Raw genomic sequence first — 26,308 nt, 5'->3', positions numbered from 1 at the left:
TTTCAGGAAACATGCAGTAGGATATTTTAGTGAATGAAAATATGATTTTAGAAACCTCTAAAGAAACGTATATTTCATTGTCTTAAATAGTACATTTTCCCTTAAAGCAATGACACTTTAATTTTACAGTAGTTACTGTCTACGTATTGTAACTATTTCGTTCTACTCACTACTGACTACCCTAAACCCCACATCTTTAAATCTTTATTTAAGAAAATATTTTTTTAAAGTACTTGATACAATTGTCTGCCAAGACTGATGCAAATTCTGTGCATGCTACCAGCATCCATTACTGAGGAGCTTCATAGGATCGCTGTTTGATGTTACCTTCTTTTGAAAGCAGATCTGATGTCAATGGATGGGGCAGCTTGGGAAGATTCTATGAAATAATAATAATAATAATACAGGAATTAAAAACAATTTGAAATTAATGTAATTTATGTAATCAGACTAATTTGTTCATATGAATTTTTTCAGTTCATATAAACTGAAAATTCAGTTCAGGCATATGAAATTTGTTCAGTTTCCTGCTCAGGGACCAGAGTTTGTGCTGCTCTGTTGGCATTAAGTTTTGATGTGCGCAAAGCTGCTCAGTGCTAAGCTAAGTTTAGTTAATGCATTCCTCTAAACTACTTTCTGCAGTTCTGCATAGGAGATCTCACTCTGATGTTTCTCTCTGATCTCCTTCTTGCCTATACACAGGTTCTGGCCTTTTTGTCTTCCCATTCCCTGTGCTTTCTCCCCTGCTTGCACCTTGCATTTTCTCAGTACATTCATCATCAGAGGAAAGAAGTAGTCTTCTCTACAACTACAGACTCATGTTGAGTCTTGTTGGTGCAAGGATGAATTCCCTCTGTGTGAATTACCCATTTGTGCCAGCCTGAATCAGATGAAATGGTTCTGATCCACAGCCAGTGACAGATGCTGCCAGGCTGATCCCTGCCTCACTGGCCTCTGAATACACACACCTACCCATGTCCCTTAGGCTGTCAGTCAGCCATCAAATGTCCCCTTAACTGTGACCAGTTTCCCCTGACTCGTGAACGAACAGTCTGGTCTGTGCCATTTGCTAGGCGTGCTTTATGAGGGTGAACAACTATTTTGTCCACTGGCTGCTGGCCCTGGCATTTTGGAAGACATCCATCTTTCTCAGTCTGATCGTGCAGGTATGTGTGTGCTGTTGTGCTGGCAGAACTGCTCTCGAAGGAAAAGATAACGTCTGCCAGAGTAAGGTCTTTCAAAACACAGAATCAGACAAAGGCATGAGTGTCAAGTGTACTCCGCATTGTGATGTTCTTTAATTTGATGCAGAGTGGAAGAAATAGCTTCCTGAATTATGACTATACTGTGCCTGATCAGGGTGCAAAACACTGGTGAGCTACAACCACTCCATGACCCTCTGCTCACGTACTGCCAGATGAAGCCTTGCTCTCTGAATAAACCTAAGCCTAGCTCTCCGTCCTGTGTGGCAGAACCTGATTTGAATTCAATACTAGCTTTATCTCACAGCTTTTCCAATTTTTTGCATGAACGTCTCACATACTATCTATCCCAATGTTCATTTAAAAAATAAATTACAGACACTTAAGAAAATTCTCTGAGCTGTATGCTAAAAGTGTTCGCTTTAAGCATTACTTCATTTTAAGGTTCTGAATAAAATCAGGTGGCATTTCAGGTTAAAAAAAAAAAAGAAATCTTTATAAATGTTAGACACAAGTGGAATCTTACCAGTGACTTCGAGATCAAAAGAGCAACTATCAAACTTGTCCTTATAAGATACTTCACAGCGATAGTTCCCTGCATAATTTTCCTTAGCTTGAATGATATGCATCTCAAACGTGTGAATCTAAAAATCAAACATAATTGTTCATTAATATGGGGAATATATTTGCACAAAGCAGAAGTTAAAAGATTAATCTTTCAGACCTAAACCAGAAGCAAAGTATAACTCAAATAAAGGGCTCTAGAAAGAAACTGGAACCCAGGCATGGCAACGGAAGACTTTGATTTCCCCACCACCACTTGTCCTGCACTAGAATAGCAGAAAAGTCTGCTTCCGTGCAGGGTCACAGATCATCACCGAAATCTGCGTGAGGAAGCCAGGTTTAGAGTCCACTGCTCTTGAATTGCTACCTGTTGTGTTAGACTGATCTTTAAGCTCTCTTTGGAGCTTTGGCCCCATAAAAAGGAAAAGCAAAGATCCACCTTAGTGTGACGTTCAAAGGACTCTTTCAGCTGCAGGTGCTTCCCCGCTTTACTGGCTAGGTCCATCCATTTTCCTTTAAACCACTTAACATTTGGCTTTCGGAGAAGATCTTTGGCTTCCACTTTGGCTATAAATGTAATATTCCCACCTTTTTAAAAAAGAAAAAAATAATGCAGTCATTGAGGAACATGTGGTTGGTCAGCCACATCTGTACAAGTTTGTTTTACTACTGGCTCCCTCCAGTCCCCATGTGCTAGCTCTGCCATGACAGTAAGAATCAGATGGAGTCACACAGGCTATGAAAGTACTGCAGTGTGACAGAGCTTAATTATTTTGGGTCTGGAAGCCTTCGGCCCAGCCCACGTTGACATGGAACTTGAAACACTAAGAAGCAGGTTAAACTAGTTGAGACAAAACTCCATGTTCTCATGGGCGAGTCATTCCAATTATTTGAATTTCTTTGCTTAAAACAAGCAGGTGTTCCTAGGCTACCAGGAATTTTTACATGAATAAACTCCAGTGTGGAAAAGAAAGCTTGGAGCTCTTCATGCATTTCTATCATTAATTCTTTAAGCTGAGAAGGGAGGGGAAAGTGTCTTCTCTAAACAATTTGGCAATGGTAAAAGTAGCTCAATTTTCAGAACACCACTGCCCAGCCCCTGCTGAGTTTCCATCCTGTCATTCATGGGCTTCAGAGCAGAATACAGCTAACTTCTTATCTTTATTTTCCAAATAAATCCTCCCAAAATGCTCTTTTTCTAGCCAGAAACCAAAATAAATAATAGGCATGCATAAAACCCCCCACATCTGACCCTGTCATAGTGTATCATGACACAACACCCATATTAAGTAGCTATTGCTTCTTACCATTGCTGCTACCCTGCTTAGGGTGCAGCTACCCTACCATGATAGTATGGCTTAGGAGTGCAGTTGGAAGTGAACCTCCTAACCGTCCCCATTTACTGTGCTCTGGTTCACCACATAGAAAGTCCTCACAGTGCTTGAACTGCATTCCTTTGGGGTGAAATTAAAACCAAAAAGGTCCTCTGAGAGTTTACCACCTGTGCTCCAGCTGCTAATAGGTATATGAGACCACTGGACTAAACCAGAGCTAGTCCAGAGAAAATCCCACAGAAAGGTTACAGCAGGAGTGACCCCACCAGCTTCCCTACAGAGCTGCTCCTATTAATCTGCCGCTTGCTACTTTACACACAGCTGTAGGGTACAAAAGCTGACTGGCAATCTCTAATCTATGCTGCAGGCTTTTGGGTAGATCTTCCTGACATCAACAGCATCACAGCCAACAGCATCACAGCTCTCTTCTCCAGCAGCGATACCTCTTACCCATTGTGCTCAGTAAACTGTTACATTTTGAGATTGTCTTGAATTAAACAACTGGAGTTTGCTTCTCTTTGTACTGTCCATTTTGCCTTTGAAGAGTGGAGTTTCCAACCAGCTAAAATCAGTGGAAGTAGTTGCAGCTGCGGACAGAAGCTGAGTGTCACAGGAACTGCACATTCCTTTCCCGGATCTGCCTCAATCTCTGTCCTTCTGGGAGTGGCTTTTGATTTTGTTTCTAAGCACTTACCAACGCTCACTGAACCGCTCTGAGGTTTTTCGACGAATAAAGTGGACCTTTGGGCGTCATCGCGTTTTTCTGTCTCTTCTGGAGCTCCTTCTCCAATAGACCATACTGAGATGCGGAGAGACAGGGAAATGTCAATCATATGAGTGTGTTTTACTTCCTCCAAAATCCACTTACCTGAACTTACTAAACTATCTAACCCTATTACCTCTCTCTTCAGTTGTCCTGAAAGATATGTAATTTGTTGTTCACACTGACATCCATTGCTTAGCTGTCACATTGTGTACAGTTCCTGCAAGAACACTACCTCCGTGGTGACAGAAAATGAAACTAACAGGGAGGAAGAGAGGGGAACCTGATCAGCCAAGGTGGGCACTGCGCAACTCGAACGGCACCAGCATTCAACCATGAGTGCTTTACAGGGGCAATGCACAAAGGGCAGCTCTTTGTTTTTCAGAAGAGATGGAGGTTCTGAAAACACAAACAGCTGTAAGGACAAACGAAACACGTATGATGTGAGTCTCTCTCAAGTCCAAACTCAGTCTATTGTACAAGCTAGTTTTTCCTCTTTGACAGCAAAACAGGGCAGGGATGAAGCTTACTTTTGAATTTTGTGCTCTTCTGCCCTAACAGAAACAGAGAGTTTGGGGATGTCCTGCCATGGGCATTGGCTGATATTTTACAGAAAAATAGTTTGTCAGATGGAAATGACTGTGTCATGTGTTCAGACACCGCACCTTTTCTGGAAACTGGGATGTTGGAACCAAAAAGGAACAACGGTACTGAGAGAAGTGGCAAGTGAGCGGCCTCCCCAAGGCAGAGAACTGTACCAGCACAGCTGTGCATTTCTGGTCTTCCTGCTCATCTGAACAGCCCTGGCTTTGTGCTATGCAGTTACATCTTGGGTAAATAAATACATGCAAAACCATGGTCAAAGCTCATTCCTACAAGAAAAGGTAGGGAGAGCAAGGCAGTGAACATCTGTCTGTTACCTGCTCCCTTTCTGCATGTGTCTCATATTCCAAGTGAGAATTTGTGAAGTCCAAATGCTACATCTCATTTTTTTGAGGAGTTATCACCAGTGCATAGGGGAAACTGAGTAAAGCCAGTGCTGCCATGGTAGTACAGAAGAATTGAGCAAATGTGGAGATGTACAGCTATAAGAAAGCCATCTGCCTCTTTCAAATCAAAGCTGCCTCTCCCTCATTCCTCTTGAACTTACAGTTGTTTCAGAATTGAAGATAGCTCTTTATAGCTTATCCAATGCTCTTTTGGTTTTGGTTTCATAACTAGCATAAACAAGGAACCAGTCACACAACACTTCTCACTTAGTCAAACCCCAGTCTTGAAATTAAAAGTTCCTTTCCCTGCTCAGTATTTTCTGTAGAAACTCACTTGCCAGAAGTCAGAATTTTCTGCTATATAGATATTACTGTGACAGGAGCCTTTGTAAATCATGAAGATTTCCATTGCTCACAAAAGCAAGACAACTCATGACAACCATGAGAATATGCAGCGAAACTGTTTTAATTATCCTAGAGTCTATTAGGAATTTTAAAAAGGAATGGAAATGCTAGATAGCATTGATATAAAATATTTGCCTTTCAGTCTTTCCGTGAATTCTGAGGGATGTGCCTAACAACTCTATGTATGTCTGCTTGTACAATATTTCCTACAGGTAAAGATGTTCATGTACATACATATACAAAAACACATACACAGACACACAGGAACATAAATATATATAGATACACATCTATATATACTCTCTCTATAATCTGGATGTTTAGATTATGCCAGTATAACGTAGTAGCATATGGAAACAACATAAGAACAAGTGATAGTTACTGGTGTGAACAGAATGATGTGACATTGCTTGGTACAGGACCTGGTCACGTGCAGTACAAACCTAACACACCACAAGGTGAAATGGAAAAAGGATATTTAAAATGGAAGAAGCTTACATGAAGTCATTAATTCAGTACCACATAACACCTAAATATTATCATCACCTTTAGATATTAATGTTTTCTTATTTATTAAACAAACAGAACAAAACATGGGTCTGACGTTGGCTCAGGGGGCTGGCATAGGCGGTTATGCCAGTTCAATAATCATGGTTGAAGTACCTGCTGCTCATTTTGTTCCAGAGGCTGCAAATCCTGAAACCACAAAAGTGGGTGCAGTATGCGTTACCTGCCAGGGTAGGAAGAAAGAGATTATGACTTTGCTAGGTTTTCCCCACCGTCCTTTGAGCTGTGAGAAGAAGCCATTGTCCTACAGTCTCCTGGGGCCTGTGTGTGGGATTCAGGTAAGCCACTGTCACCCTGTAGGCTGAGGAGGAAGGGAATAGCTGTGTATCTATCTATATAGAAAGAGATATAGATAGATAGGTATGTATGTATGTGTAAAATACTGATACGTGCCCTGTATTGTGCAGCAGAGCCTTCTCTCACTCTTGGCTTAGCTGCTAGAAACCTATTCACTCTGATAGTTAAAAGCATTTCAACAGTTACAGTTTGATACTGTATAAACAGTGAAAATAAAATTAAATATTTTCTTTAAGAAAAAAATATTAATTACAATTATATTATGCAAACTTGGGAGTCTTTCATCATGTTTTTCAGGAGGTCTCACCTGAATCTTTTCTTTCCGCTGGCTTAGACATCCCATCTGAAAGGGAAGAGCAATTTAGATGACACCAGATCAGAGATCACAGCTTAACTGACCTCAGATCACTGGGATTTTAGGTACATTGTTTCTTCATGCAAGAAGATTAGATTAGATATTTAGAAACATACCCATGAGGAACTACTTGAATACCAGAAAAGGGAAGTGCACAGCTGAGAAAAAAAATCAGAAATATTTCCCTCTTTGCTCTAGAAAATCTAAATTAGTTTAGTTTAATTTCTATTCAAGATTTTCTTTTTAGTAGTTCACATTTAGAAGGGTTCTCTGAAGTTGATGTTTTCTTTATGATTTATGTAGTTCCAGACAACAGATGAGTTTATTTTGTTCAATATTTATCTGAGGGGACAGTATTTTGAATTCTTTAAATTGTTTACTTATCTAGGTTGAACAAAATAATGATAAATAGTTAAAATTAAATTTTAAGGGTTTGTGATTTACAATGTTATCTATATATTTAGCTTTTAACAATGAGGTCCTCTAATACTGTGAAGCAATGTACTGCTACTGACTTTACAGATGGTATCCAAGCCAAAGTTAACAATGCAAATTCTTTTGGGAGAAATCAAGAAAATGCAATCGTTTAGGGCAGTGAAGATAATTAAGAGCATGTTTTCCATTTGACACACTGGAAAGCATTTTCTAATGTTCAAAATTGTTTCATTCACAGTTTATTTTTAAAAAACATATTAAGCCAGCAAAGGCCAGAATGCTGCTCATGCCATATCTATCATGATGGACCCCTGTGATGTTTTCTTTCATTGCAAACAACGAAAGGCATTTTATCTGCCAGGCTGGCAGCAATGGCATGCAGCAGTACATTCAAACTACCTTGTAGGTCATACGGCCTAAGGTGAAGTGATAGACAATTATGTGGATAAACCTGTTTTGGCATGGTTCCAGATTTACAGATTCCAGAATTACAAATAAAACACATGCCATGTGTTTTATTTGTAATTCTGGAATTTGCTTTCAAGATTAACCTTAAAAATGCACTCCGTGTTTGTTGATAGGAAAAGGGGAGTTGCTTTCAGAGCTGCTAACCGGTGTTTTACCTTCCAGTGGTAGATGTTCTACCAAAGCCCTCAGGACAGGAGTGGAAAGGAACTTATTTGGTATGAAGGTCTGGTACTTCTGAAGAGGGATTAATTTAATGTAAGGCATTTCAAAAAACTTTCTCTAATTAGTATGTTTTGAGTTCAGTCCAAGAGTTTGGACTCTTTCTTCATTAATAGTCATGAGAAACATACATACATACACACACAAAGCACTATCACAGTCCTAACCTGCTGGTGGAGTACTACCTGATGTGTCATCTTCGTCTGTGAAAAGAAATACACATAAAAAAGTACATAAAGAAACTGAAAGCACAGACGATCATCTGCTTTAAAACAACTATGTGAAAATGTAAAACCTGCAAAGGAAAGGGAGAGAAATCATAATAGTCAGGAGCATTCAAAAAGGAAGCTTCAAACTGATGAAGAAAGCTTTGCATAATTCAGTAGCTGAAATGGTAAACCTTAATGTTTCAAGCAAGTAAAAGAAAAATGAGATGTGGGCTGTGATCTATTATTAAATCATGAGTTTATATGGAAGATGCTGAGTGGTTCTGTTTGTTAGAGATGTAATCCACAGTAAATACAAAAAAGCCACAATGAAATCAAGGTCAATCATATATCTGACCTGAGGAAGATGCCATTTCTCTGATGACCACGTCTGCAATTAAAATGTGCACCATATATGCATTCAGCATCATTAAGTCAAGATATGCAACAGTTAAAAATAGTTCCCTGTATTTATACTTTGCAATTTCTGTATTAGATTATTAATCTAAAATGCAAGGAATAAATAACTGATTTCCCCCATATTATAGGAAAATAATTTAAAATAAGAACAGAACTATTATCATCACACTGGATTTTCCTTTAAATCACACTAAAAGGTGACCATTATCAGGTATTAAATCACTACAAGCAATTGTTGTCGAGGTATTTTGAAACACTTAATCTTACAGAATACATAGAGGTATATATTTATATAAATCAAAAGCTTGAAAAAGCATGAAATTTGCATTAAATCTGAAATACTGTAATCATGATTATTAGAAAACCAGAATAAGGTAAAGACTATCTTTACAAGAGTCTGCTGCATCTCTTTGAATTTTAGATGTTGACTAGAAACCTCAGAGATACCAGTTTCTGATAAGAATATGCAAAAAATCTATGTCTTAAAAGCCTAATAGTAAAAAAAAATAAAATATTAAAATTACCAATGTAGCATTTGAAAGGCTAGAATAAACTGGATATATTTAAGATTTAATACATATGTAATGTAAAATTAACATGTCTTTTATACAGTATCAGAAAATCATCTGGAGAACATTTCAAAGTGGAGGAAAATGAACAAGAACAACTTTGGAAGAATATTAACTTAAATTTTTAAAGAGGGTTTGTTTTGTGGTTTTTTAATTTATTTTAGATTTGGGCTTCCAGAATCTAATTTTAACTCTGAAGATGCCCTTTGATTTGGACCTTAAAGTCATAATTTGTCTGTATTTTCTCAAGGACAAATGTAATAGCTATGACAAAACCACATATAAAATATAGCTGCATTTTTGTAAATACTGGTCATATTGATTTTTTGTGCTTACTTAACCACCAAAAGCTCATTGAAAGTCTGTTAATGGAATTTAACTACTTAGGTGTCACATTTTACTCATTCCTTTTTAATGATTCATCAAAATTGTCTTTAAAAATCCCTTGGGAGGAGGATGTCGGTTGCAAAAAGAAAGCCTATATATGAAGGATTAATGTGTTATCTTATAAAAATTATTTCTAATTCATAGGGAAAAAAAAAAAGAATTTGTTTAGTGGAAGAGTTCTCACCACCTGCATCATCCAAAGCATAAGCAGACACTGAAGATGTTGATTTTCTGTGAAAGCACAGTAATGATAAAGTCCTGTCAGACGTTTTAATGTTTTGTGCTAGCAACTAAATGAATACAAGGTTCAGTAATTCCACTGCAAATCTTTCTCTATATTTCATGAAAGTATAAAGTGTACTTTCAGCTCTTTTTGTCAATAATGTCACCCTTGTGGTTGACGATGGCTTGAAGAGGTACAGAATATTCTCTCTGGCCAGAAAAATATAATTAAGATCAATCAGCATAAAACCTTTGAAGTGACGCATCCTACATGATGGTGTATGATAATCACATTATTAAAGGGCCGCTCTATTTGACTTCTAATTTTTTTAAACATTTGAAAATTAAAACAACAAAAAGGTGTTACTAGTTTTGCAGAGGGATTGCTGGGGTTTCTCCAGGGTAATCTATAATTTTTCAAACAAAATGTTAGCATCAAATACAAGCAAATCAAAACAAACAAACATTCCAGAAGTATCAAAATGAAAGCACAACTGAATGTGCTGTAAATGGAAAGAGTATGAAAAAAAACACATGCCAGTAGGATTGTTTTGATAAATGGGTAATTATTAATTCATCATTCCTTATATCTCAGGCTTCTAGGACAAAATGAACTGACTATTGAACAAATATGAAAAATGGTTCAACAGCTATAACCCATCTGCTGTCTGTGGTGAGCGATTGTTCATGTTAGTAATAAAATCCATCCAAAGATAAGAAAAAATGCAAAAATCCTAGACCTGGCAGCAGAACCATGATCATTAGTTCACTTTACTTATCTTCTGCAAGTAAACTATTAATGGAATACATTTAGCAACCTGTTGCATGTCAAGAGCTAGGTATGAAGAAATCACTTCATTTAACTCATTAAAATCATTGACAGTAGGTCGGTAAGATATATTTACTTTATGGAGTACATTTTTGCTCTTTGGCTTCTATTTGTCTATGGCAAATTTCCATTAGCAAGTAGGATATTTATGTTTATTTCCATGTATCTAAACAATCACATTAATTGAGGACTGGGCCTCTTGGACCTCCATCAGGAGCAGTGTCTTGTAGGATGAAAGAACACTCCATATCTCAGAAGTAACTCATTTTAATTAGTGTAATCTCAATATTAAAATTTCTAACTGCTGACAGAGCAGGAGTGTAGAAAAATCTTTCAAAATATAAGTAATAACTACTGATTTATATATGAACTGCTTATGAATCTTAAACCTACTTTCCCTTGATTTGAAATCTACCACACAAAAGTGGAAGCTGCTATTCTGCCATCAATCACATCGTTGGTAAACAGTGTTTTGCAGAAGTGGCAAAATCATATTAATCTATTAGTTTACTTTTCTATTTTTCAGCTGTTTAAAAGACAACTTGAAAGCCATGTGTCAATGTCAAAAGCCTGGTGCTGCAGAACTGAACAGGGAACTTCTGCAATTGACTCTACTGGAACAGCACCTGAAATGTGATTTAATCCACTAGCAGAGCCCGTAAACAAATTAATCTTTCTTTGTTGTTGTTCCCTGCTCGCACTGACGGCCGCAGAAGCTGGCATGAGAGATAGGCAGAGTGGTGAGCAGGGAAGAGGCACTGTTTTGCAGCGAAGAGGCACTGTTTCGCAGCTGCAGGTGATTAACATTTATCTGTGCTACTGCACACCGGAGCAAATGTTCAGGGCTAAGGCAGGATGTAGGTAAACAACGCAAAGAGTGAACCTGTGTCTTCATGGTACATAAACACACACAGAGGAACTCAACCAATCTGCTGAATCTTTTCGGTTTATGCTGAAATTACTGAGCACAGTTTAGCCCTTCCAAGACTAAGAGTTTAAAATTTAGTTGCCTTCAATTACCCATCTGATTTTCAAAGACTGTTCGGCAGTCCCATCAAGTGGACTTGAAGTACATATGTACAGCAACTGTACAGTTTTAGTTGAGAGATGAATGGATAAGTGAAACCTGCAAAAATACAAAGATGAAACATGCAAACATTTTAGTAGATGGTTGGATGGAACCTAGAGGAAAAGGTATCAGTAAAACATGCAGAAATTTTAGTAGCTCTCTGAATGGCTGGATGTGACCTAAAAAAGGAATGAGCAAATTGATATTACAATTCAATTATTATTCTAACAACTTGGAACACAATTATAACAATATTCAATCTGTATGATAATGCTAAAATTAAAAAACAAAGGCAGAAGATTTTAGATTGAATGAGTATGGGATAACACAGTAAATTTGGTGGGATTTCTGTTGAGTCACCTTTCTCTGGAATAAAAATGGATGATCATATATATGCTGAATTTTTTACAACATTATTTCCGACATTTTTGAAACTAGAAACGCTTTAAAAGATTATTCTATGCAAGAAAATTTTATTTTTACTGCTCTGAGCTACTAATTTACAGTGAAATAACCACAAGATAACAAAGAATTTATCACACCGTCCACTATTTCTTAACTTTACAGTGAACATAAAGGAACATAAATACATAATTTCACACGGACAATAACTACTAAAAAGAAATAGAACAGTAAAACAGACACACAGATAGTTATACTTCATCTTCCTAACTTCTGCAGTTAACTTGTCTTAGAGATGACGTGAAAATTATGGACTATGTTGTTTATGTGGACTACCAAGCTTGTTTTCCTGGCTGCCAGATTCCAGCACAGCCTGACTGTACTGCAGAGAGGGGCTGTCCCAGGTTCCTGTGGTGTGCTGTTTCTTATAAATTATGAGCAAAGAGGTCACAGCTGCTAACACTGTATAATTCAGATATTAAATCCTTCCTGTCTCATTCCCATTCAGGGAAGTACCCAAATGTGTTGCTTCCGAAGCTACAGAAACAGTTTCATGAGTAACTTATACAAAAGATAACCTCTAGTTGGTTCTGTCCTCATTTCCTTGTTGAATTGCTCATTTTCTAGTGTAAATGATTTTGGACAGACTGGAAAAATGGAATATTTTCCCATTTTGTGAATTATGCTCACCATTATATTTTCTTCTGGCAGACAAACATGAAGGAATCACTCTAAGAAAATATACTTTCCCATACTTGGTGATACTCTGCAACAAAAGAGGAGCTGATAGGAACAATTGCACTATACCTAATTAAACAAAAAAATTACTACTGAGTGCTTGGCAATGACATCTACATTGCTTTGTGGAGGTAACAGTTTCACTGGAGTATGGCAGGTTGTTCTTTCTACGTATTGGTATTCAGACTTTCGCTGGAATTCTTACAGAGGCAGCTGCTGCCACCATGGACTGAAACTGGAAACACTTCCCTTCCTAGGATCTCAAATATTTTTTTTTGGTAGCAAAAACCTCCTAGAAAGGCTAAGTACCAAAAAGCATTTTTCCACTTAAAAATACCTGTGTTCTTCACTGAATGCAAACCAGACCCATAATAATACATAAAAAGATAATAGAAGTATTTGATAAGATACCTACCATGTTTTCTTTTTTATTCAGTAAAATGTAGACTTGTAAGCAGTGGGGAAAACACCATTCATGTTCAGTTCAGGAACAAATATTTCTCTCATATCAAAATAAAGCAAGCAGAACTAGCTGCTGGAATAGCTTGAGGCAAGACCTTCATCATTTTCCTATCATTAGGCATGCAGATTATTCCTGAATTATGTTTCCATTGCCAAGATGACAGATTTGATTACTCACATGAAATTTTGTGTGTCAAAATAATTGCTCAATGCAAAGATAGCTGGCAAAATAACATGCACTGAATTCTGGTTCAGCATTTTTATTTTCTTTAAGGGTACTTGAATCATACTCTGTGTTTATATTTTGACTTTGCTGAAAAAAATAGCCATGCACGCCTTTGCCAAATAACTCTGGAAGTATCAAGTATGCATCCAGTCTGTCTATAAGGCAAAATTTTGTCTTGAAGAGACCAAAAGCCAGAACACATTTTCAAGCAAGCCATTTCTTGATTTGCCATGAAAAAGCATAACTGTGCCAAATGAAAAGCAAGCAATACATCAGTTGTAAGTATATTTCGGTCTGGTTTAGCCTTTTATTATAGTGAAGGAAAAAAAAAGATTATTTTTTTGAAAATAAGCTGATGAGCTGTTTGAATTCTACTTTGGCAGGGAGTTCAAAAAAGAGCAAAATTTGGCCCAGTTCCCTCAAAATGTATCTTTGTAACTGGAAGAATTGTCAACAGAGCTGGAGTCTAATCTCAGTGGCACAAAATTATATATTAAAAATGGAGCTGGTTTTTACATGCATTGCTAGTGGAACAATTATGTGTTTATTCACAGTAGACAGTTCTCAAAGACATTTTTCAGAACTTGTGATGAGCTCAACTGCTGGGCTTCCAAAAAGGACAGGAAGAAAAACGTGTAGTTTCTTTTATCAGATGAAAAAAACCTATTGGACTTTGCTGAAAGGTAAAACATGCAATATCAGGTTTCTGTGGTAGAACAGAAGCAGCTTAGAGTGACAGTAGAATATTGTCCGCTCTATTTAAAAGCTACCAGCATCCACAGTATCTGAGTTTTAGCAAACTTGGTCAGTGTTAACATCCAGGCTCACTTAAATGTGGCTTTCTGCTCATGCAAATAACTTGAAAATTGATCTGTTAATTAAACAGTCTATATAAATACTGTTGCTGAAGTGTCAGTCTTGTTTGCAGAATTTCATTAAGTATCATGATTTCCTTGTCTGGATAAGTCATGCAGATAAAGGATCCAGGAAGCTTCACATCACACTTCTGAAATTTGGCACCCAAATTCTGAATTGCAGCTCAAGCAATCCAGCATCAGAACAGCATTCAGGAATGTTCTCTTTACTGCCCATTTTTAAAATATGATTTCAAACTCACCTTTACCCTTTCCAGTTTCACCCTCCTGCGATGTTTTTTGTTCTGTGTAGGAAGTACAAGTATATTTTTGAGAGGATCTTAAAGTAAAAAGAAAAACTTACACAGCATTAAAAAACCAGCAATATTCTACGTTCTGCTAGTATTGAAAAAGCAAAATTAAAGCGTTATTGATATATATGTATATGTAATACACAGTTGTAATCCCATAAATCATTTTACAACTCTGTGCATATCAATGCATTTTCTGTGTCTTGAACAAGTGCATAAGGTTGATGTTCCTGTACTCAGTGGAAGAAAAATACTGCGTTTTTCAGAAGCAGCAATCATTAGTCTCTTGTTCTTGGGCTTATTTGTGAAAGCCTTTGAAATGAGTTAATATCATTGCTAATTTGAATGGAATGGGATCAGACGTGAGATACTGCCAAATATTAACGGTATACAGAGCTCCATCACCCTAATCAATTTATCCTTAAGACAAAGTACACCACAGACAGAACATATTGAGGGTGTCCTTAATTCTTTACCATCTTCATCATAATCTTTCCTCAAGCTGTTTGCTTTTAGTTTTCTTGATTCAGCTTGTCCTCTACTCCAAGGAGGTGAATGTGAATTACCTTTGACCTTATAGGTATGAGAAAACTTGGACTGTATTTTCAACAAAATAAAAATGTCTGTGCTTTTTCTATTTCAGGATCTGATATGATTCCTATTCTCTTTGGTTTTGTTTCTCATTCAATTTCCATACAAGACCATTTAGAGACTTGTCAAATCATATGATTTGTCTTCGAAGTGTAAACACTCAATATTCTATTGCCTGTGAACAAGGACTTTCTGTGGCAGACTTACCTGTCAACTATCTGATAAAACATGCGTGAAGGTCAACGGACTAATATTGTTAAGATGGAGCTAAGGTAACTTTTGTGCCACGGAAGAAATATTTGCAAGAACCAGTTGATATGATTATCCTGATTTCTTGTTCACATGTGCATAACCATGGTAACTATGAAAATAAAACTTGAAATTTGGAAGACAAGTCCATATTCTGGAAGTGTGACAGAATCCTGGATGCTTCTGTCTGAATTCCCTAAATTTCCAACCTCCAGTTGTCAGGTCATCCATCTTGGCCAGATGGTCAAATTGTTCCTTTTTAACGGGGATTTTGCTACAGTAACACTTTCCCTTCCTACTAGGAAATGAGCTTAGAATTCACTGTTCTTGGCAGGTGGTAGCATGTCTAAATCCCATTTGAAAACCTCATCAGGACTAAAAATACCAAACTGGTGGCTTGACATTGAGATCTAGAAGGAGCTCTTACAATGGCTTCCCCAAAATTTCCTGCTGTAGTTCAAAATTATGATTATGTCCAATAAACTATTTATATGTTATAGCATTTGGATTCTTGAACAACCAGCTTCCTTCTTTGTGTGATAGCTTGGTACGCATCTTGATGATACATCTTGGTAATCCAAGATGACAGCATCTCAAATCAGGCAGAAGGAAGCCAGGAGAAGTGATTGGTACTTCCAGCTTAGAAATATCCCAGTTTGGTCTGTGCCAAACCATAAAGGCCTGCTGACACCCTACTTGTTGTACAGAGAAAGTACAAGATGGGGGAAAGGAAGGGGGTTATAGGAGTGATTTAATATTTAATCCTGTGTATTTAAATAAAAACAAAGATGATGTAACTTATTTGAAAATGTTAATAAATCTTTTAATATAACATTTCAAATATGCTATTCCTTTCTGTCTACAAAAAGCAGTTCCTCATTTCAGTTCTACTTAAAAGTTAAGACCAATGAATAACATGAATTCAAGTACAAAGTCTATCATATAAGTGCCTCAGTGTGAACATTTTGAAATTAATTACTTTAATATCAACTGTACAGATTTTATGGCTGAGTGAACCACAACCATCATGAATGAAATACAAATTACCTTTCCTTACAAATAAATATATGTGATATGGAAGAGTTCACCCTAAGATAAAAATAACATATGGGCTATTTAAACATGAAACTCCCTGTGGCAAATGGTACTGCTACCTCCAGACTTTGTCTTTTTTTAATGAAAAAGTGTGTATTCTTTAATGAAATAGCATATCATTTAAACAAAGATACCTTGAATCAGCACGAGAAAATGCCAGTTTGCAAGACTGTAGTAGATGCACGTTTAACACCTACAGAGTATTCTGTTTAGTACTGCTGTTTAGGTAGCTACACAGAGAATAAAAAACTCACCAAATGGTCAAATTAGACATGTGTAATGTACATACGTTATTAACCAGCACCTGAGAATTTAACTCAGGTTGCTCAATGCAAATCAAACTCACACAGCAAAGGCTTGCCTACCTTTCCAGCTCCCACTAAAGAAAAAGTAGCAGGTCGGCACAGAGCTTCAGCTTAACTTGAAGCCCTAGTCCTTATGATTCAGTTTCACCTAACTTTGGCTTCCTGGAAGTTACTCACCCACTCAGTTCTAGACAACCAGACTCCTCAGGGCAACCGCCTATTACATAGACAACCAGTGCCATTTTAGATGTTATCCAGGAAACACCCATTGGATGAGCATGTATGACCCAGGATCTGCTCCACTGATTGTAGGTGGAGCACTGCTGAACAACTTAGACAAGTTCTTCAGATGGCTAAAATTAGGTGAAATGAACCCCATGTTTCATTCTATCAACTTTACTCACAGTGTGCCTTTGAGGAGAAACAAAAGGGAATATTTTAGTGATTAGATGCTGTTCAGCATCAAAGAAGACAGCATAATTTAGCCACAGAATTTAAGCAGTCATCAATTTCCTGTATCCTGAAAAGCATTTGCATCATTATGCAAACAAGTCTCTCGCAAACAAAAACTGAGTCTGAAAAATCAACATTCAGGCAAAGTGAAGTGAGAATATCTTACTCAGTCGGGTTTTCTTACTTTTCTTACTGTTCTCTCAAAGGGACAATGTACACAAAACATATTATGGCTATGCAGTATTCAGTCTCATGGAACTGTTGTTAGTGTTACAGCAGAAATTGGTGTTTTTTACACTAACCTGGAGGTGGCGGTGCACTTTCAGTTTCAGTCTCTGAAAAACAAGGAAAGATGACAGATATTGAGCTTCAAGTAAAAGCAAATATTTTTCACATATTTGGTATATTCTTGTTGAATTTGGACACAGTTTTGGTTCATTTAATATTTTATTGCCGTTCTCAAATTTATTTTTGCTTCCACACATGCAACACATGGCATCTTCAGAGTGACAGGGTCAGAGGCCTAAAGCTATTATGCTCTGTGAAGAGATGATACTGAACTTTTCCAGTCCAGAGAGATATAATACTCACAGAATCATAGAATTATTTAGGTTGGGAAAGACCTTTAAGATCATTGAGTCCATCCAACCATTAACCTAGTACTGCCAAGTCCACCACTAAACCATGTCCCTAAGCGCCACATCTACAAGTCTTTTAAATACCTCCAGGGATGGTGACTCAACCACTTCCCTGAGCAGCCTGTCCCAGTGCTTGACAACTCCATCAGTGGAGAAATTTTTCCTAACACCCAATGTAAATCTCCCCTGGTACAACTCGAAGCCATTTCCTCTTATCTTTTCACTTGTTACTTGGGAGAAGAGACTGACACCCACCTTGTTGCGACCCCCTTTCCTGTAGTTGTAAGAGTGATATGGCCTCTCCCAGACACGCAGGTCATCTTCCTGCATGTATTCATGTTAATTTATATAGGTGGGACCCAGTATATTCTGGGACCTTTTGGCAATTCCAGTTGAGGACAATTCTGGAATATCGTGGGATCCAAGTTGAATTTCAAGTTTGGGTTTGATTTTTTAAAGTGAATTGATCTTGAACATATGCTTAAATATATAAATTAGCACATCGATATGTTTCTGTCAGATGATATCCTATGTTTAAGCTATGATATTGCTATGTTTAAGCAAACTTTCAACTGGAATAATATCTGATATGACTTTAATTGTGAACTTTAATTAACAGAAGAGGGTCATTCACAAAGAATCCAGAGACCTTTATTTAATTTTAACCACACCATTAGATCTAGAGTTCAGAGTTCAGTGAAATCAGCTTAGCAGCTCTGTGTAGAACCTACAGTATGTTTCGGTGTTCTTTCTTTCAGTCATTCTTTTTAATCTAAATTGCTTTCCTTTCAGATGTGTGATACAGAAACCAGGCTTTTTATCCGATTTAAATGTTATCCTTTTGGGACGACATGTTCTCTGATCTAAAAACATTTTTTCAAAAATTAACTAGATAAAATTTACATTTAAACCATTAAAGGAAGCTTATTTTCAACTTGTAAAATCCTTAGGACTCTGGACTCGTTGAAAATAGTATATTTATTGGAGGTAGTGCATTGACTTAGTTTAAGTACTTGCAACAAGCAAAGATTTAAAAGGTTGAAATCCTTAATTGTAACAGTAGATGGCTCTTACTAACCTTTGTCATGTTATGGGTATTAACCTTTGGGACCCCACCTAAGGTCGTACTCAGGAAATAAAGTTTCAATTTCTGTCACACAGAAATGCTGGTAAGGCTATTCCTTTGCACTCAGGTCTAAATATAACTAAAACATAGTTCTCATTCTTAATATATCCATTTAACGTTTAAAAGGGAGAAATACTTTTAGCACAAATATAATTTTGAGTGTGTGAATTTGATATAGCTTAGGAACTTCCAGTCACATATGCAGATACTACAGTATATCCCTGTAGAAGGTCCACTGAGAATCCCTTGCTACAGGGAAAGAGCTCAGAGATATACATTCTGGTCACAGCACCCATCATACAGAATAGAAGGGAGAGTGTACATTAAAGATCAACAGAAACAGGGTCTGACAATAAAAAAACAGCTTTACTTAGGCTTGTAGCAATTTATTTCTTCTGGTCTAATAACTAACATACTAAGTTTTGCTTTGTGACCTAGGAAAATATGAACATTTTTCATATGAAACTATGAAAATTCCACCACAAAAAGTACGTCTTGGAACATAACCCTTTTACTACCATGACATTTCTTACTGCTTCCACTGAGAATAAAATAACATCTGTGGCATGGAAATCTATTTCTTGCATGGAAAAGTAATAGCAGATAATGGCTGACTATATAATCGTCTTTTTGAAATGTAATGGCTAGAAACAGGGAGTATTCTTACAAACACCGAATTGGAAAATTCTCTTTGGCTCACCAGCAAGGCCCACAGAGTTATAAACAAAAGCTCACCAAACTAAGCAATTTCAAGGCTCAGATGAAAGGCTTATGAGCCTTTTGAGGGACTTTGCTTGAGATCTTCTTTCATGTTGAAAAGTATTTCATGGCTTCATCACACTATGAACACATGGTTCAACACAACACATTCTGTTGGTCAGAGATCACACATCTTTAGTCCTCTCTTACCTAGCAATAGGCACAGATGTTAGCCAAAATCTACTGCACAAACCAGACTAGAAACACTATTATTATAGTCTGAACTTCATCTCAAACAGGCAGACATACAAGGAGATATTCAAAACCTAAGCAATGTCACAGACAACCTACTATAGCTGACCCTGTTGCTAGCAGGGTGGTTGGACTAGACAATCCCCAGAGGTCCTTTCCAACCTCACCTATTCTACAGTTCTGTGATGGGATGATGACTGAAGCCAGACCAAGAAGTCAGTGGTTTCTTTCCTAAACCATAATTCAAGGCTGTTTGGTCCATTGCTAACCGAGGCAAGAACTGAGCTCAGGGAAGAGACCTGAAGTATGGTGCAGGAGGAAAAAAAAGGAAGGGATAAGAGTTCCAGGCACTGGGGGTGGCAGAGACATGGGAGATACTTCAGCATAATCTTTTGGCCATGTGCGACCCCTTTCATGGTCATGCTTGGCTTACAGTTCCATTCCTGAGGACAGCCAGGAAAAAAACCATTAATAGCACTGAGTAGTTTCCACCTCCCCAAAGAATGATAGCCCTCTCTGGCTGACCTCTGCAACAGGTTTGTCAGCCAGGAAAGGGCTCTGTGCACTCAACCAGCAGCTTACGGTTGTGCTCCTTCCCTAGGAGGCATGCTCACTGGAGTCCCCAGATGCCATTCCCGACAGCCCCATTGCCTAATATGGTGCTTTGTCGAGGCATTGTCAGGGGGGCTGGCGGTGGAGAACGTGGTGCCTCCAGCATGCGCTCCCCAGCCCCTTGGGAGAAGATGGGTTCACCGAGTTGTAACGATCCCTCCTATGCTACAGGGGAAAGCGGCTGTTGAAGGTCCAGTTACTGCTGGATTGACACCATGTCAACCGGGCCTTCTACCAAGCAATTGAAGTTCACTTCTGGTTCACAGTTTCTAAGGCAAAAGGCAGTGGTTTCTTCTTTGCAGTTCTTTATGTAAGAAGCCAAGAATGTTGGATGTCAGTGGGTTGTGTTGCGCTACACAGAGACTTTGGGTTATTCATTGGCTGTGAAACTTGTAAAGCAGCTGGTTATATAAAATTCTACAGCAAGAAAAGGAACCAACTTAGCAGTCTACTACATGGCTACTCAGAAAGGATAGTAGATTAAGAAGTGTAGTTAGCAAATAAAGTGAAAGCACAACTGTCACTTAGATAACATCTCCAGAAATGCTTTCATGCCTCAGCTGCATCATGAGATGCATTCAGGATCCAGTTTGACATAGGATATGAGCACTTAGAGACAAGACATTTTTATTTGTGATTTATAATTATACATGCATACATACACTCCTGAAAATCAGCAGGAGATGCAACCTGACCCATTACCAACAATTTTCCATCACTGTTCCACATTTACCGTGTTCAATATTTTGGATTAAAAAAGGACTTTAAATCTCTCCCTGTGTGTATAGATAACTAAGCTTTTAAAAGTTCCGTGAGATTACCCATGCACTAAAGTTATGGAAATGCTTAAAAACCATGTTAAATTGGGACTACCATTATTTAAAATTTCAATTCCATTTTAGGTCTGGCTGCAGTGACATCCAGCCTGCAATAACCACAAGTAGCTTTGGATCTGGCAGGGTGCTTATGTGTGATGGCCATTTTTCAAGGGCTCTAAATTCCCGCTTCCACTGGCTTCTGTGACAGCAACAAGCATAGAAACTCCCTGACCTCATATATATTACTTTTCACATTGGAGTATAAACATGACAAGGCATGCTGACAGTTCTAAAACAGTCTCCAGGTCCTACTCTACTACTGTGCTGGGAGCAAAGTATTCTGGAGTCTTGAAGTTCAGACCATTCGAGAGCTACAGCAAGCAAACTGGGAAAGAGGTCTGGCTGGATAACTCTTCTCATTTTGCAACTCTGTACTCAGGACCAGGTTCGTTTTGGGTAGGCTTAGGAACTCTCAGTAATATTGGAAAACTAGTAGTGGTTTTATCCCCTCAGGTGAAGGAAATGACCTTGAGCTTTAAGTCAGGGCTTGCACAAAGTCTAAAGTTAACATTTCACCAGGCTGGAACATTCAACAGGAAAGTTTCCTGCACTAGTTTCTCCCTGCAGTTAGGTATAGATTGGTTACAACCCAGCAAAGACTCTGGTCTAAACAGGCAAGGAATTGAGGATTTCACCCGGTCTGACCAGAGGGCTTACTCCCATCTACCTGAAAGGGAAGCCAGGACTACAGCTGCATCATCATGGACACAGGTATATCATCTCTGTGTAACAGCAGCATATTAAGGTGACTTTCATATGTCAAAGAGCACGAGGATGGTCACTTAATGCTTTTTGTCACAAAGACCTGTCAACGTCAAATTGTGCCATATTTAAGTAGGTGGATTAAGCTTGCACACATAGCCTCAAGGGATCAGACAAATATAACTATTACGTAGGAATTCCTAAAGTGCTGACTCTGCTAGTCAGACAAAAATAGACAAAATGCTAGTTTGGGGAGATAGCATAGCTCACCCCAGCCCTTGTGCAGTTGTCATGTGTAAGGATTGACCCCGGTGCACAGCCCCTGTAAGACACAAGAGCTGCCGCTGTGGCACATGGCTTTCTCCTGAGGCAAATGCTCCACTAAAATAGGTGGGCAGGGAAGGTGCAAGGGTGTGGAACTGTTGCATTCCGCAAAAACTGAGCACAATCATGCAGACAGGGTCTGCCCGCTGCCTCATGAGTCTCAGTTCTTTACTGAGAAATCATCTGATTTGCGTGCAACCTCCACAGACAGTTCCCAACCTGAGTGGAGGCAAGAAACTATAACACCAGCTGAAATCACAACCTTTTTTTCTGAATATCCATGGACATTTTCTATATTACTTTTAAAATAAAGCTACAGAACCCATTCTAAACAGACTTCAGTCCTAGGTCCTGAGAGCAAAAGTGGTTCTAAAGGACTGAAGTGAATAAGCAGTGGTGCTCTGGTGGCTGTCTAGGTGACAGTTACAGTGGCCAGCAGTGTGATGCAGCTAGACTGATACATTTATTAAGTATTTCTGCTTTCTGTTTCCACTTGTAGTGATGGTGTAGACAGAAGAGGCTGCCTGTTTTGGCTTACTGTGACCGTTTCTGGTTAGTCATGAATAATGCAACCTTAGGTTAAGTACTGTCTGTTGTTGCAACAAAGTGAACAAATCAGCATGTTCACTGAAGCTGAAATTATTTTTGTATTCCAGCAATTAGAACTATCATAATCTTGTGATGTATCTTCAGCTAGGGACTGGAGAAGAAATAGACTTAAAGAATTTGCTTAAAAATTTAGTTTTGCATATCATTAAAATTCAAAACTGTTCCTAATGAATTCCAGCTTGTAGGAAAAAACCAAAACCAAAGATAATAATTAGTCCAACTGTACAATATCACCTACAATGCTCCTGTTTCAGTAATAATCTAAATACTTCAAATTATGAAGGATTTTATGGGCCACAGGATCCGATCAAACCATCATATGATAAATGCAGAATGTTCCCCGACTTAAGGACTGCAAAACTGAATGAACAGTTGGAACAAAAGCCTAGTAATAGTGAATTCTGTGGAATGAATTAGATACCAGGAAATAGTTTATCGATCTACTTGAGGAGCTACAGTAAAATTGGTGACTCCAGATTTTGTCTTCATTGCCATCCATAATTGTGGAAATGCATAAAGCAACCGTTGCTTGTTTAGTGTGTTTCCTTGCAGTTTACATTTTTCTAAAATCATAGAATCATTTAGGTTGGAAAAGACCTGTAAGATCATAGAGTCAAACCGTAAACCTAACACTATCAAGTCCCACTAAACCATGTCCCCAACTGCCACATGCTAGTAAATCAAATCTGATCATATGTAAGCTTCCACACTGTTATCATTTCTTACGAGAATTTTGCTTTCCTATAGGAATTAATCTTTAAAGAACACTGTAACCATGACCTTGAACAAAAGCAATTTCTTTAATAAAATGTATGTCCACATATCTATAGTCTCCCAAGTTTGTACAGGTAGACTACCCAGTAAAGAACTATGTCATCCATGCATTAAACCCCCACATATTTAATTTCTGGTAGGTAGGAGGGAGCTATCGGCAGTCAACACTCTCATCAGATGGTGCAAGGCTTCCTTGGCAGTCTTGAAGTTGCATGTGTACTGTAAATGGGAACTAAATGGCTGCCAAATGTTGACAGTATTTGAAATAAGTAAAGCTAAATTTGGTGGCTTTAGTCTAGTTATCAAGTTTCCATGCATTCTCAAACTCATTTTTAACCTACTCGGGGCCGCAAGGCACCGATATGGAATAATCAGATTCCATTTGTATTTCCATTGTATCTTTCTTCTCTGACTTTATATCAAGAAATGACTGCACTAATGTTCCTGAGCACTTGTGCATCCTGGAGAAAGAGTACTCATGCTTGTATCTCACAGATCACAGACTAGCAGTAGACTACAATTTGAGTGCTGCACTCAGTTGAAATTTTTTGACTAAATTTTTTCCATGGAGGTTTTCACAATTGCAGTTTTCTAACTTATCCCATCATTTAAAAAAACAAAAACAAACTTTTTTTTTTTAACTTGCAAACTGAAATTTTGTGATGCTGTGTATCCTGCAAAATCTCATAGGCAAAGTTTTGCTGGATATACCATCTACATGGCAAAAGGATTTTGATGAAATGTGTTACAATGTATACAAAAGTGATTTGTGCTCATAAGGTAATTCAGCTTGCCACATAACTCTACCTTTATGAGAAGGCTTTGTCAGCACAGCTGTACCTGAAGGCCATTGAAAAATTTTCCAGGCCCGAGTCTGTTTGTGGCTATATTGATTTTTTTTTTTTATTCTACCTATTGATATGTTCAGTTTTATTTCCACATTTGGAAATAAAAAAAAAATATTTTGAAGTATCATTGCAAGACTTGTTTTAAGATGAGGTGTATGCAGTCCCAAACATTACTGAAAAAATTCTTAGTAGGCATTTTCCCCATAAGACTTACACAGTGAAAACTGCGGAAATTCCACACAGATTCAGTTTCTTCCTACCAACGGTAGCTCAATGATAGAAACACTCAAAGTCTCCGCTATCATGGCACCATCTCTGTTTATATACCACCAATTTAATGCAAGCCTGAAATGATTCCCTACACCTGGAATTCCATATTCCTCACCTACCTGTTCCCAGCCTGAGCCATTCTTTAACGTTGCTTCACATGATGTACTTAAACATGGTTCTGGCTCCAGTTAAACAGGGGAAGGAGAAAACTGGCTGTGTAAATATTGCCAACCAGATGCGCACTTATGCCTAAAGGACAGGAGCAGCATTGCTACTTTTACGTTGTAAAGCCAACAATAAACCAGAGCCGGCCTGGCACCTGAGCCTTACCTCTGCAGCTCCACACCTGGCAGCCCCCGGCCCTGCTTTAGGCCCAGCAGTTAGCACGGATTTCTGCCTGCTGCTGCCTTAAAAAAGGGCTGTAGGTGCGGTGCGAGCTCTGCAGAACCACCCCGCCACACTGGGCTCAGCTGCGGGCATTCACCCCGCCTTTCCGTAGCGTGCGTTAGAAAGGCCCCGCTACGGGCTGCGGACGGGCTGCCGCGCTCCGCCCGAGGCCGCCGGCCCCTGTCACACCCGCCGGCCGCCCGCCCGGGGCGCTGCTGGGCCGCGGCACCGCCCGCCCCCCGTCCCCGGTTCGCTGCCTGGCCGCCCGGCCTGGGGAACAACCGCAACTCCCGCAGAGCGGGGACAGCCCGAGCAGCTCTGGGTCTGGGCTGCGGGCTGCAAACGGGCGACCCTGTGTTTCAGCATTTCGAGCTCTGCACCGACGCCAGGTGCACCGGCACGGCCTGGCTTTGCTTTCTTTAGATTCTTTAAGCGCTGCAACACGTTTTTAACGTGTTAAATTGCCTGTAGAACAATACGATTTTTTAGCAGCAGGTGCTAGTGAGAAATTGAGTTTTCAAAATGACTCCTAGCCCAGCCAAGTGGAATTCTTGCTTTAAATATCCCACATCTAATAATTAATCTTTGCTATGTATTTACTGAAATCGATTAATCCACTCCCCATCAAATTTCCACCCCGTGTCAAAAAGTATGGCTATAGATAACTTCATTCTCAATTCCCTATCCTTCCTTGCAGGTTTGCTAGTAGTTTTTCTCTGGAAGCAAGTCTTTTCATTTAGTTCAAAAGATTCAGAGAAAAATGAAAGCAAAAGACACGACAATATGATCCCAGTGAGAGCAGCAGGCTGAGCAATGCTAACTTCCCTTCTGAAAGCTGCAAAACATCATAAAGCAGAGCAGGTCATAAAACACAGGACTGCTGCTCAGGAACAACAGGGATTTATTCCTCAAATTTAACGGTATATTTTTCAATGGCAGTTGCACTTCTAATTATAGGATAAAAGTCAGCAATAAAGTTGAAAGGGCAGTTATTTCAAGAGATGAGTACTTAACCAGTAAAGAACTTCCTTTCAGATAGTCCAGATAATTTCCAAACCAGCTCAGGAAACATTTTCCTAATTTAGAAAAATGTCTTCACTGTTGTTTTGCTGAGCTATTCTGAAATATTTCACCCTGAATCGAGGAAATAAGTTGCAGGGTTTTTTTAATGGAAATTGCATTAGGGACCCTATGGTCTGAGTA

General features: G+C 38.5%; 1 protein-coding gene across 6 annotated transcripts in view; it reads right to left on the bottom strand.

Annotated features, from left to right (window-relative positions):
- MYBPC1 (myosin binding protein C1) overlaps positions 1-26,308 on the bottom strand; it is a 79,168-nt gene that overhangs the window by 41,348 nt on the left and 11,512 nt on the right. For 5 of the 6 annotated variants that reach the window (XM_040596722.1, XM_040596725.1, XM_040596724.1 and 2 more), the window contains exons 2-9: positions 17,289-17,321; positions 14,246-14,287; positions 7,766-7,801; positions 6,429-6,464; positions 3,795-3,899; positions 2,206-2,354; positions 1,729-1,846; positions 328-379 (exon numbers count right to left, since the gene is read on the bottom strand). In XM_040596722.1, the coding sequence (XP_040452656.1) occupies positions 328-379; positions 1,729-1,846; positions 2,206-2,354; positions 3,795-3,899; positions 6,429-6,464; positions 7,766-7,801; positions 14,246-14,287; positions 17,289-17,321 (571 nt within the window). The remainder of the gene's footprint in view (positions 1-327; positions 380-1,728; positions 1,847-2,205; positions 2,355-3,794; positions 3,900-6,428; positions 6,465-7,765; positions 7,802-14,245; positions 14,288-17,288; positions 17,322-26,308) is intronic. The other variant, XM_040596726.1, reaches the window with a different exon arrangement.

Source organism: Falco naumanni, chromosome 5, assembly GCF_017639655.2.
Source record: "Falco naumanni isolate bFalNau1 chromosome 5, bFalNau1.pat, whole genome shotgun sequence".
NCBI classification, from domain to species: domain Eukaryota; kingdom Metazoa; phylum Chordata; class Aves; order Falconiformes; family Falconidae; genus Falco; species Falco naumanni.
This window is presented reverse-complemented; position numbering and strand designations above follow the sequence as displayed.